This window comes from Rhopalosiphum maidis, chromosome 2, assembly GCF_003676215.2.
Source record: "Rhopalosiphum maidis isolate BTI-1 chromosome 2, ASM367621v3, whole genome shotgun sequence".
NCBI classification, from domain to species: Eukaryota; Metazoa; Arthropoda; class Insecta; order Hemiptera; family Aphididae; genus Rhopalosiphum; species Rhopalosiphum maidis.
This window is the reverse complement of record NC_040878.1, coordinates 36002899-36017492: the sequence shown is the minus strand read 5'-3', so window position 1 is coordinate 36017492 and position 14594 is coordinate 36002899. Positions and strand designations below refer to the sequence as shown.

General features: G+C 29.5%; 1 protein-coding gene across 1 annotated transcript in view; it reads left to right on the top strand.

The window, feature by feature from the left end:
• Nucleotides 1-14307, top strand: part of LOC113552863 — a 72741-nt gene extending 58434 nt beyond the window's left edge. The window contains exons 6-15 of the mRNA XM_026955852.1: nucleotides 3118-3234; nucleotides 5100-5353; nucleotides 6079-6333; nucleotides 11064-11142; nucleotides 11215-11289; nucleotides 11358-11472; nucleotides 12291-12442; nucleotides 12512-12715; nucleotides 12828-12978; nucleotides 13122-14307. Of these exons, the coding sequence (XP_026811653.1) occupies nucleotides 3118-3234; nucleotides 5100-5353; nucleotides 6079-6333; nucleotides 11064-11142; nucleotides 11215-11289; nucleotides 11358-11472; nucleotides 12291-12442; nucleotides 12512-12715; nucleotides 12828-12978; nucleotides 13122-13531 (1812 nt within the window). The 3' untranslated portion in view covers nucleotides 13532-14307. The remainder of the gene's footprint in view (nucleotides 1-3117; nucleotides 3235-5099; nucleotides 5354-6078; nucleotides 6334-11063; nucleotides 11143-11214; nucleotides 11290-11357; nucleotides 11473-12290; nucleotides 12443-12511; nucleotides 12716-12827; nucleotides 12979-13121) is intronic.
• The last annotated feature ends 287 nt before the right edge of the window (nucleotides 14308-14594 follow it).

The following is a 14594-nucleotide window of genomic DNA, read 5'->3' as shown; positions in this document are numbered from 1 at the left end:
AATTATCGAGTTGCTTAAAAGTTAATTTAAGTAAAGAATTCAGTATTTAATTTCCATTAACAGTACGATTAAACCGTGTTTTTATCTTATTTTATTCAACTGTGTTCATTGATTTTATGTACATTAAAATAAAAAAATATACACATAGACATTTTATTTTTTAAATTTATAAAATTCACTTATAGACCGCAATTGAAATAACCATTTTTTTGATTAGTATTCTGGTTGGTTTTGCAAACACTTTTTATTTGTGTATAATTCAACGTGTTTTGAATACCATATGTGACCATTTTATGTTATATTTTAAATAATGCATGTTTAGTTCAACTTTAGATTTCAAAACAATTTTAGATACCTACTTCGATTATTATTTCCTCTAATTCAAAATAAGCATTTTGTTTTTATTATTTTCAAGACAAAATTAGTAAATTAATAAATATATATTTATCTAATGCATTATATATATGTTACGGGCATTATATTAAATGGCCTTCGTATATTAAGCAATTTAAATAATATAATATTTAATAGTAAAATATTGTCAAAATATCAGGACCAGATTAAGCACTGGTTATTATTTGTATATTTGGATTAAACAGTGTGTTTTTTGTTTGTTCTTATCGATTTTCTTACAATGGAATAGTCCACATATTAAATGTGACATATATGAGTGTAGTTCAATTACATACTAACTTATAATTCAAATCTGGAATAATTTAATACAGATTTAAATGATTTGTTAAAAAACAATTTTTTTAAAAAAGGAGCCCAATGGTTATAAACTTTAAAAATAATTGTACCAGTATCTGAAAATAACGAAATTTATATTATGTTTATAATGAAGAGTTATTTGATATTATACATAACATTAATTTATCGATTTGTCGCAGTGATGGTTGAAAAAGAATGGAATACGAGGTAAATACAAAATACAAAAATGTTACTTGAGATATGATTATGCTATACTTAAATAATAGCGAATCGTGTCAAAAAAAAAAGGTAACACAACCAAGAAAGGGTTGGTGGCACAACCGATTACATCTTCTGAGATGAAACATAATCGGATGGGGAGTATAGGTTTATATTGGTATATCAGGATCACCTCACGAAAAAAGTACTACTTTGACCGTTAAAATACAAACGTGCTGAAGAAATTGTTTAGGTATTATTAGATATTTTCACAACTTTCGGAGCACCATCAATTTTACAAACAACGGAGCGACTATGCACATCAAAATGCTACAAAAGCATTTACGATAGTAAATTCGCAGTACATGCGAAAATAAATTATATAAAAATAAAAAAAAAATGATTATATTTTCTAATAATATAAATATTATAGTATAAATATATATTATTTATTATATTATGACAATACTTTGCTATTAAATATTTAATATATATATAATTTTTTTTTATATTAATATTTAATATTTATTTTAATTATATTATCTATATTTCACAATATACCAAGGCCATTTTATATAACGACCGGGCATTGTAAAAAACGCCCAAATTGTATACTTTGCCGTTTTATATTGCACAATAATGATGCTAGATTCAGCATTAAAGGGATAAATCTACTAATTGATAAAGTAATAATAAATTATTGCGTTTAAAAATAAATGTTTTTTTTTTTCAAAAATATTCCATAATATATAGTGTTCAAAGTCACTTTAATTAACCGTTATTTATACTGTTTTTCGCAACTTTATCAAAAATTTAACCAACAATGTTCATATCACTTAACTTTAAAACCAATTTAGCAATCCATTGTAGTGCTTCGAGTTTAATATAATTATTGTTAGAACCGTGCATTGTTTATTATTGTATTCATAAAATGTGTTGTTTTATTGATAATGATTAAATTGCTTATAAATTATTTATAATATATCCGTAAACAAGTCGTTTTACAATTTATTTTAGTATTAACTCTACTTTTTATCCAAAATGTGCTTGACATTAAAAAGTGTATGTCATACAAATAGTGTTGTAATACTACAAAATCTCATTATCTGATTCGTTATGAACATATATATTATACTGCCCTTATCGTACAGAACCCTAAACCTATTTTGGCATGGCGCCATTTCGAATCCAAAAAACTTTACTGTTGTACAAAGTTAAATATTAGCTTAAGTACTGTTAATGTGTTATTTATGAACGTGTTTTAATTGATTTTTATTTCAACAAAGTATATTTGCATTTTTACCGTTCTTAATAATGATTTGTCGCCATAAATCAATTATAAAATAATAAATTATTAAATTTCTTAATTAAAATTTAATTTTCCTAATAATTAATGAGTAAGTCACATATTATATTATATAACTGCGCAATACCTACTGTATAACTAATTTAACAAATATTAATAATTATCTATATTAAACAATTTACAAATTATTAAGTTGCGTTAATTAAGTTTTTAATTCAATACTACTACATAATTATATGTATAGTAATATAGTATTATGTATAGATGAACATTATATCAATAATAATTAATAATTAGTATGTTATCGTTTAAGTTAAGTTTTATATACATTTTCGTTAATTTAACATTATTTAATATTGTAATTGGATAAGTTTTAAAAATATGACATCCTGTATATTATTTTTATGATGAATTAATGAAATTAACTTAAAATTAAATTACCTCGTTAAAATATATTATTAGATTTTGATTTTAAAAGTCGTTTAAAAATATTAATTTTTCACTGGTCATATAATAACACTTGTCACGCGATGACAATGGCCACTGCAAGATAACTTAAATGTATTAAATTTTACATACATAATATTATTTATACTAAACTAGTACGATTAATAAACATTATTAGACAATATTCATTACATAACGATTTTAACTTTTATGAATTTATTATTTTTACTATACAGGTATATATGGGCACAAGATTGATTTAAATACTATTGTCATCTATGAGGACAATCTATTACTAAGAATTACTTCACATTATATCATCGGTCTTATTTTATTATACAGTATTATACTATACCTATTGATTATATTTAAAATATTTTCTTATACTTTTATCGTGTGGAAAAAATGTAACAAAATAAATATGCCAATTTTAACATGAATTAATCATGTTTCAGGCCAACACTCCCGATTGTTTGGGTATGACAATGATGGATAACAGAAATCGTTGTGTACCAATGTCCAGCAGAAACCATGTCGGCAATCCATCCGGTTTTGAAGAAACCATTCATCGGGTGAGTGAGAAAAAAACTAATAATAAACGATCCCTTATTGTAATTTGAAGGTTTCACGCAACCTCAGTTTCGAGTCGATTTCATCGAACATTTCTACTGCATATATTATATTATCTCTTTATTTTACGTCTTAATTTAAAAATATTTTTATGTCATAAGTTTTAAAATGTGCGAATTCGTTAAACATGTTTTTAATCGTATAATTACGATAAAATATCAGCACTATACGAAAATTTATCTCTTGTTAAACTCGTATAACGAGAGCTATACGTAATAGTTTTACATTTCGTATAAATATAGCCATATTTATATGTATAAATATGTAGTACCTATGGTACTTATTTTCTAACATTTTGGAGTTATGCACAAAATAAAATTAATTTTTATGATTTTTGCACTGATACAAAATAATAATTACCGTACGTTGTACATTTTTTTCCCTTAGAATTAACATTAAAAAACGTTTAAAAACGAAAGTCACCGGTTGGTCGCCTTACAGGCGTATCTATACTTACATATTATTTTCTGTCGTGTATACATGTTTTGACCGAATCTACGAAAACGTATATCGTTCACTAATACATAGCGTTCGGTTTGGCACACCCGGAGACTTTTGGGGGAAATAAAGCGCATACGATTTCCAATCGCTGCAGAAGGCGTGTCGGGCAAATGAAATAATAAAAAACAACCCTGTCCTACAATAAACAACGGACAACAAAGCTTCGGTTTTCGAGTTTCCTCGGTTTTTTTATTTTTATTTTTATCGAAATAGTTTCCCTCATTCACTACAGCAACTCTGTGCGTACCTATACGAATAGAGGCGCCGTTTTATTTATATTTTTTTTTTTTTTGCAAATCGATCTCACTCCATTTCACCCCTCCATCTCCTCTTCATCCGATACCAGGTGCAACCACGTTTGTTATATATTATATTTGGGTACTTGCATATTGTCTACACGTATTATTATATTATCTGCGTTTTAGTTGAAGATATATTCAATGCGTAAATAGAACGAAACCACAGTGGTGGAGGCACGTATATATACACGTTTTATACCTACGCTAATAAACAACATTAAAGTCAGATTAGGTGGTGCGCGCGCGAAGAGGAAGCCGAGTCTAGTCATTAAAAACTTTTCAACGCCACTGCTGCACCGAATGAATACGCACGAGAGAGAAAGAGAGAGAGAGGGAGAAAAACAGAGTAACCTATATACATATAATACGGTTGCCCCTTTTTTCGACTGCCGACGCCTTTGTGGTTATACCTTTTTTTCTCTCTCTCACGTGCGCGCACACACACATACACACACACCTAAAATAACGCATACACACGATCGTGATGGGTATACGCGTGTTATTTTCGTGCGGAAACCCATATACTCGGTGACGGTGGTGTGTTAATGCGCTCGCGTTTCACAACCCGCAGGGACCCATTAAAGGTCATGTGCGGCGGCGGCCGTTACTGCCGTCTGGAGTAACATTAATCTTGTTATGCGCGCTTATAAGGCGGGGAACAAGTTATACGGCGAGCCGAAAATAATAATATTCTTTCCCCTGTACGGTTTGAGTATCATGTATAGGTGTACAAATATCATATAGGTATAATATATTACAATATAATATAATAACGATATACGTGTGCGAAAATTGCCTTGGCTGTGTATAAATATCACTAAAAAACGGTCCGTCGACAGGCTGGTGTGCGGTGAATTTTTCGAAGAGGTACGTCCCGTGACGAATTCTCAAACATTTTAATCACAGTTCATTGAACATATATTATTACAATATATAAATTATGCTTATAAAATATATACTCTGTATTATAATGTCTAATCGAAGCACTGGTGCGTATATTGTCGCAGTTGAAAGTCCAAGAGGCCATGATCAAGAAAGAACGTTTCGACCGAGAACACGAAGACATCCTCCGAGAGATTCGTCATGGTCTTTTGCGGTACGGCGGCAGTGGAGGTGTTGGCGGACCTGGCAAGCCCGTGGCCCGTTGTAACAATTCGGACGAAACCTACATGTACGACGACGATATGCTCAGACACTGGTACGACGAACCTCCGTATGAGTCGGACCCCGAGGAGCTGCTCATGGAACACGCCAACAACAGGTATATATACAAAACGAGAAAAATCATTATAAGAATCTATGATGTCCACAAAGATCTCTAGAGAAAAAAGCAATGAATAGGTTCTATCGTGTATATGGTGTACGGTGATTTTTTAAGAGAACGACCTGCCGCTCCTTTTTTTATGCTTAAATAAGTAATTACGAATTGATTAAAATAATGAGTTTTGTCATTTTTAAGTTTATTTAAGACCATTATTTGAAAAGAATTGACTCAACTAACTTATACATATATATCTGCAGGTAACCGCGTCTACTTAATTTTTTATATTCTGTATTTTATTAGGAATATTACATAGGTACACATATATAAAAACTCTTATCACAAATTTCAGTTTCTCAATATAGAATAACAGCGTAGTGCGTAACAAATAGAAAAAGAAGAATGTTATTTATCTTATTTGTGAAGAGTATAAATCTACGATTTACGTTTCTAAATTTAGTCGTTAGGCGTATATGTAATATATTCCGTTACTCAGAAAATGTTGATATCTTATCGTTTACTCCAGGAGCCATTTACAAGAACTATCAAAGAATCGGGTAAACCAGAGAAGTTTGAGTCGTCCTCATTCTACTTGCCCTAGATTTACTTTTATTATTTGCTATCTCTCGCACCCCCGCGGGTGTGGTGCACAATTATATATACATTATACCGTGTTTGGCTGGCATTCAGTATTGTAATGACTATTACCGATGTCCCGTTTTCAGAGTTTATTACGGATACACTAAACACAAAGTACCTCGGAACAATAATTCCGGTTCCGTCATATCGTTACGCAGTGCCGGTGACATATCGTTGTCCGGCGGTCACCACCATCGCAGCGGCAGTGGCCATCACCGGCAGACGGCCACCGGACTCTTGTTGCCCGCTTCTGGTTCCGGTCAACCTACCACCATAATACCGTTGAGACGACAGAACAGGGAAAGCGGAGACTACGCTACTTCTGATGTCCAAAGCGTTTGGTAATAATATATAAATATATAATAGTGTACTACACGATTATAAAAATATTATGATACATCACTACACGAACTTTTATTTATACGCCCGGACCCTCGTAGCTTTTAGACATTTTTTAAAACCATTTATTTTTGTGTACTTCTAAGTATATCGTACAACTGTAATACAATAATCATGTTAAGTATTTCATGCATCCAAAATATTTTCCGAAAAAAATCTCTTCGTATTTTACAGGAACACAAAATATCTCATAAAGTAAAATTGTTTAATGTGAAAATATTACTCAATTTAACAACTTACTCAAATCAATATTTTATTTACGATTTTTATCGTTTTTATTATGTAATTATTTTAATTAATTTTTTCGATGATGACAAAATGTATTCTTCATTTTTTCATTTTAAAGCAAACTACTTTAATGACTTCTGTAGGAAGTTAGTATTTAGATAAGCGGATTAGTGGACCAACATTTTTCTGGGCACCCTTATGCCATTCCACTCCACTCGTTTAAGTTATATAATATTTATAAGTACATAATAGCTTATAATTAATTACCTAATTGTTCATTATTCAATTTTTTTTTTTGCAAATAATTGTTGCTTAGTAATGATTATAAATTATAAAAAAAATACTTCTAAAAATGTTAATACTTTTTAGTAAAACGAATCTTTTAAAGAATTTTTTTTAAGTGTTAAATTTTTGTATGCTGTCGAGGATATACTAATGTATACGAGTATGTAGACATAGACAATATTGTATAAAGACACTCTTCCTGCAGCGGCTATTCTAGACCAGGGGTCGCGTACCTTTTAAAACAGCTAAGCTACATTCAGTCCCTTGTGGTCGAAATCCCGGATAATTTAGGTCTTTAGAAAGATTTGTTTGATGAGAAAAAATAAAAAAGGTCCAATCTTCAAAGAATAATTATTTGAGAATAAGAGAATAATCCACATTATCCGATTTTTTATTACATGATCGACCGATTATGTTAAAATTTTTATAACGATCAACCAATATTCCTAAAAATATTGGCGGCAAGCCCTGTTCTAGACGCTATGTCGTCGATTTTTCTTTCAATTATTTAACTATAATAGTATAATATATAAATCAGAAGCTTAAAATCCTTACGATATTGTGGTGTTTATGAAATTATTAACATATATTAGAGAAAACATCATCAACAATAATTAGTCCTAATATAGCAGCTTGCGTGCGATATTATGTCGACAATTCCAAGCATTAGCGAAACCCATTTTTTTCCTACCCGATAACAATTCTACAATCTATATTCATATCGAACCTATATAATGTATAGAAGCTAATTCTATTATTGTATCTACAACATTCATTATTTCAAAAACCATTAACGTTTTTGGAAAAAAAATTTCTAGTCGAAATAAAACAACATTTTTTTATTTTATTTTTACTTGTTTGAATGACAAAATATATTTTTAATTTTTATACTTTAAAGCAGAATATTTTTCAAAAGATTTCAATTCATAAAAATCGAAATTTGAACGAATAGTTTATGAGTTACAAGTATTTAAAGGTTATGTAAGCAAAGTAGTAGAGCAACGTTTTACGGAGTAACCCCATACCTCTTCACTCCGCTTGCCTAAAATTTAAATACTTAGTTATAACTCATAAATTACTCGATTTTTTCGTATCAAAATACCCAAAAAATATTCTGCTTCAGAATGAGTTTTAAAATATTTGTTGTCATTATTCAAAAAAGTAAAAACTCAAAAATAACGATCAAAAATATTAAGAAATATAATTTTAAAAACAATTTTCTTATTTCGACTGTAAATTATGCAAGAAAATTATTTTCAAAAACGTTTATTTATTTTGAAATAATTTGTTTGTTCGATTAAAGAATCGCCCTGTAAACATCTATTGAGACATGGAGATCATCTCGTCACTCTGTTTTCTAATTTCTTATTATGTATATCAACTCTATACGTTGTAATAATGTATAATCTGTATGAAGTCTACCTGTATAATTTTTTTAACAGAATTATGATCCCTCTCCGTCCCCGGAGATTTTCCTGCGTCACCGGTCCTTAGATAAAATGTGTTTTTATGGACTATGGTGTTTTTTTAGCACTTATTTGTTAACATTTCAAATCATGAAAGCAAAAAACAAACTTAACACGTTTCAGGTGCAGGCCCGTTATTTAGGGTAGACATTGTTTTATGGGTGTATATATAGGTGTTTTAATGGGTGTGATGTCATTTCAAATTTTATATGAATAAATTATGATGAATCAACGTTTTTGAAAATCGATTCTGATAGCCGAGCTTATTTTTATATTTTATACCTAAAGGGATAATAATTTTAATAAATCACAAAAAACTTTCTTTTAATACTCAGATACAATCAGTACATTAAAATATTGAATAACCTTTAGGTAGTAAACATCCGTTTAATATTAAATGTAAAGTCTAAAATGCAATCTACTACGTCTTATTTCCAATAGATCAACTATTTACAAAATTTATAATATAGATTTATTGACTTAATTATTCTATTTGTGTAGTTATAAATTAAGTAAAATACTTGAAACACAACATAAATGTTAAAAGTAAACTCTGTGTGAAATATTGTATTTTATTTTAAAGTGAAATACATTTGTCCCAGAGATAATATTTTTAACAAACTGATAACCACTTTTATTTCTATCATAAAAAGTATTTAATTTCATTATTTATCTTAAAATTATTATAATTATTTAAGATGAACTATAAACTTGACTTATAAAATACTATATATGTATAATACTGCATTCATATTAAAAACTTTTAATACAAACTTTAACGATTGAAGATAAAGACACTTTTATTCCATTATAAAAATAATTATTTTTTAGTAAAAAAAATTGTGAATAATGGTGTGCAAACAAATATTGGTCATATTTTAAATTAAAATAATGAGAGTTCTGATAACTTACGACAGTTCAAAAAACAAAAATTTGTGCTAGACTCCAATTTAAGAATGATTGTTTTGGTGGTTAAGTATAAAATACGATTTTCTCTGATTTTCAATCAAAACATAGGTAGATTCAACATTATTTGTATGATAGTTTTTACCTATAAATTATAATTATATATAATAGTATTTAAACTATTGCTAAAATGTAGTAAATAATATTTTATTATGATCATTTTTGTTTACGGTTAAACATGTATTTCTCATAGACTTTATACCAAGTATACGATGTAGAGTATTTCTACAATCTCATTGTTACTTAATTCTCTAAAAACATTACCATTTGATAAATTATGTCTATGTATAGACAGTTAAGTTTAGATAAATATATACATTGAGATCTTAAAAGTTTAAGAATATACTAAATATTATAAATTACAATTATGGCTTTCAATATTTTTATTTTGTTTTTAAATTAAATACAGTCTTAATAATTATATATTTTACTTAAAAACCATCGTATTTAATTAACATTTTATATTTATTTAGAAAGAGAAATTACATTTTAAAAGAGACTCGTTTTAATACTGGGATAATTCGTTTGGGTGAACATTTTATCTGACAATCAGCGGTAAAATAACAGGATTTTTCAAAGGCTATGCCACGAGGTATTTCCGGGTAGAAAGGGAGACTGATATTAAGGTATATGGGCGGAGGGTACTTGGGCGCATATTAAAATATTATTTATATTTAAAACGGCATATTAATTACTACAATATATTAAACCTGAAAAATCTTCTGTCAGTATATTATATGCATAAATTAAGTAAATATATTGTTGAATAATATAATAAATTATATTGTTTTGTATTTAATTAATAGAAAAGATTAGTATTGTGTTTTAATATTATAAATTTTACATTTTATACATCAAAGTACAATAATTTTCTACATTCCAATATAAACTTTTAGTAAATAATTATAACATTGTGTTTATATTTTATAATCTTATAAACATAAATAAATTTTATTCTCTATTTAAATTCGATGCATCATTAAGATCATCGATATTCCATAGTGCATTATATTATTATTTCATTATTAATTTGGTAAAGTTTAAGTTGACAAACTACTTAAGTTTAACCTTCGTTCCACAAATCCAAAATATAATTTAACGTGCTGTCAAAAAACCACACCATTTAGCGTATACCAGTTATAAGTTCAAACTTCAAAGTGCGTAGCGTTTTCTCTACAGTTATATTTATGTATAATAATATATTATATACTATATGACCTTTTTAACATTTCGTAAGTACAGAACAGTCAAACTGACAGTGCGCGAAGTAGTAGACTGACATTTTAGTTTACCCGAACGTAACGTGCGTCACGATTATCGTAGAAAATATTCGCCCGAAATAAAATACAAAAACAAATTTACAATTATATCCCTAAGTTTTGTATCACCATAAGAAACTTTTTTGAGATGGTAACACGTTAATATATTTAATACGGTTTTTTCAACAGTCATCTGATATATCTATACTATAATTTAATGACATAGGTTATACTTTTAGATTACTGTTGAAAATTCCTCATTTAAATATATTGATTTTCTATGGATATATAATTTAATTCATACGGGGCTTTTTAAACACACAATTTTTGTTAGATAAAAACGACCTAATTGCGTAACACATTTTTAACATTTGTAGTACTTTCATCATTAATGGTTAGATAAATTAAAAAATATTGATGAATGAAAAATGATTTCACCAATATTTGAACGTTTCTGTTCTTGTACAGTTCTAGGATGTCATCATTATCCGTGGAAACCAACCGTTCGGACTATGATCAGGAACTTTATCACAGGCTCAGAATGAACGTAAGTGCTTGTTGGTTGCTAAAAAATAAGTATGGTCGTTCGTTTAACGTTCGTTATTTTCGTTTTGTAAAGGGAATGGACACCGCGGTGTCGCCTGGACACAGTTCGGACTATGCCGATCAAGAGGACTCGTTTTTGCAATCGCCTGTAAGTTTTTCCGCTGTTTGCCGACGATTTGCATAGTTCAACAATAAAAACCTGTTTTGTTTTTTCAGCGTCATAGTAAAAGGCAACACCACCACAGGTCCAAAACATCCTCGAAACAACTGAAACAAAACCAAAGACCTAACCGTCATCATAGTTCTGCAGAGAGTTTACCGAGTACTTCTAGTAAGTTTTTTTTATTACACACACACACACACACAATATGTTTGTTATACAACGTGAATACTGAATAACGAAGAAGCTCACCTTCTAAATGTTATACATAAATTGTATATTTATCAAAATTATTATTTTTGGAATAACAGATTTTTATATTATTTAAGTAGTATCATGTAGAGATTCACGACTCTTTTTTTAATAAGAACCGCTTTTTTACTTTAAATTGTTAAGAACAATTTCTTGTCTCGAAAATATCATATGACTTAATCAAAGTTTGAACATATAATTTGTAAGTTATTTAACTTTATCTACTGTATTTACACTTTCAATCTAGTACTTTAGTATAATACTGTCTTTATATACAATTTTCTAAAATATAAAAAAAACTATTAGGTACATATATTAATATTAATTACTATAATTTAACCATTTAAACCATTATTTATTCGAAAAGTTAAATCTATTAACGTGCACTATTATCCAGTAATTTTTCGAATTTAAAAAAACACAAAAATGTGATTTTTGAAAAAATCAAAATTTCTAAAAAAATATGTGCTAGATAAATATATAGTAAAAGAATGTGAAAAATAAATAAATCAGTATATTGATAAATGATACTCCTTAAATTAGAAATAAAATAAAAATTTCATCACACTAAATAAAATAAATATTATATTTTACCCTTCCCTCATCCCACTTTTTATTTTTACCAACTACTCACCTCAATTACTTCTTAAGATATTTAACCTTCTAATTCTTTCTTAATTAACTTTCTTATTCAACACTGCAGGACATTTGTGACGTTTGTGGATTTTTTTGTTTAGGTGCCCAAGCATTGATGGGAGCAGCGTCTCAGAGCTCTGAGGAATCACCGACTTCTTGTGATGGGACGCAGAAAGTGCAAGTGTTAGCGTTGGCGCGGGCCGTGGCCAACAGTAGCCCAAACCCTTACGAAAAAGACGCTTTAAAATTCAACGTACGAATGACCCGTGAAATCTTCACACTTTTTGTAACGACTGACCCGATTTTTGTTTTTTCTATTTAGAAAGGTGACGTAATACTGGTGACCACCATGAACGCCAGTGGTATTTGGAAGGGGATGGTCAAAGGCTGTGATAGGATAGGCACGTTCAAGTTTGGAAAGGTCCAACCATTAGTGAATGAAAGCAACGGGCTCGAGAAGAGCAAACAGAACGCAAAACATAGGCCCAAGTCGTTGCTCCAGCTCTTGCGGACCATCGGCATGGAGGTGAGTGCAGTGTATCTTTTTCTCTTAATCTGTACACTTAGATACGTATTGACATTATATCATACCTATAATCTTTATAATATATTTTATGTGTGTTATTTGAACCTCGCAGGAACAAATGTCCGTATTCGCGATGAACGGTTTTGGAGACTTACAGTCGTTCTGTGAAATACGTGAAGCGGACTTGGACTATATGGGTATTATGGCCCCGGAACAAAGAGCAAAAATATTGGCAGCTGTCCAGGTCATGCATGACTATCAGTGTGAGTACCTATGTAGTTTGATTTTACGTAGTTTACCTTCATTGTTGTTATATGCCACTATAGTATTGATATTGTTATTGCTATTATTATTATTAGTAGTAGTAATAGTAGTAGTAGTATTACTAATCTTGTTTGGTTGACAGCGCCCGAAGACGATTCTAGCAGCACCGAAGAGAATAAAACGGATCCAAGCTGCGACGACTCTCAGGAAGCTGCCCAAAGTCAACGAGCGATCATCCCTGGAGCTGACGTTGCTAAGTCAAAGCTTACACCAAAACCGCGTTTCTCGGCAAACAACGGTAACGACGCGACCCTATCGTCGCCTGAGTATGGTAAGAAGGCACCGAAGTCTGGCGACACCGCCAACACTTCCGCCGCTACCAAACCAAACTCATGTACTTCCAGTGAAAAGTCTTCAGACTCGGGCGTCAGCACCAGTTCATCTGTATGTTTTGGCAACATGACTCGAGGCAAACGCAGTGGAGCAACTCATCAATTGAACGGCAAAAATAACTTCGGCGGGCACTTGGTGCAACAGAACGTCAAAGATTGACCATTGTTGGGTACATCTTTTTGTGCAGTCGATTCCTATACATTTTGTACTATAACCGATTAAGAGGGGTATTGGGGAGGAGGGTCATTAAGAGACTCACGAGAGACAAAAAAGAAAAAAAACACTATGAACACGCTAGAGAGAGCCATAATCATCATATTATATACATAATTTAAATTAAATACTATATTTCTAAACTTGCATTTATTACTAATCTTGGGCATTCATTCTTGTTATTTAAAAATCCAAACAAAATATAAATATTATCATAAGTACTTCGGCCTAAATTTCATTTTATTTTTTAAACTTAACATTTTTTTGAAACATTTTTATTTGTTCAGAAATAACGCTTTTAAAGCCGCTTCGCACGGCAGCGCTATTATTCAATATGTACCTATAATATGGCCGCGGTGTTTATTTAGATTTTTGATAGTGTACTTGACATGACAAACAATTGTTAGCCGACTTGTGGGTCCATTATGTATCTTAGTCTTTGGAATTTTGGATATTCAATTTTCATGACAAAATTTTTTAGTCAATTTGTTGTTGTTTGCGATATTTTTTCCTTTTGTTACCATAATATATAATATGAATGGACATGATTGACATAATAAAATAATTGGTTTTGCTAAATGAAATTTAAACAGAACTGGCTAGAATCAAAATAATTTAACTAGTTGTATATGATAAAAGCGAACTAATAGATAATGATGATATTGTTAGTATTTTACTATTCTAGTTGGGTATTTAGAATAATATATATTAAAATAATTTTCTACAGATGTATTTTTTTTCCTTTTTAATTTATTGAAAGTTATGACAAATATTAAACATTTTCTTTTCTTTGTGTTAAAATTAAAAAGTTTTATGTACATAGATAACGCAATTTGAACAAGCAAATTATTACTTTTGTCAAATAAATAAATACCAAAAATTAAAGAATAAATTTTTGTTTTTAAATAGTTTATTATTATTTGCCGTGTCATTTTTTATTCAATGTTCTCCTATCAGCATATTGACTGTCTTATTGAATATTACAATACTGTTATATTTTTGACAATAT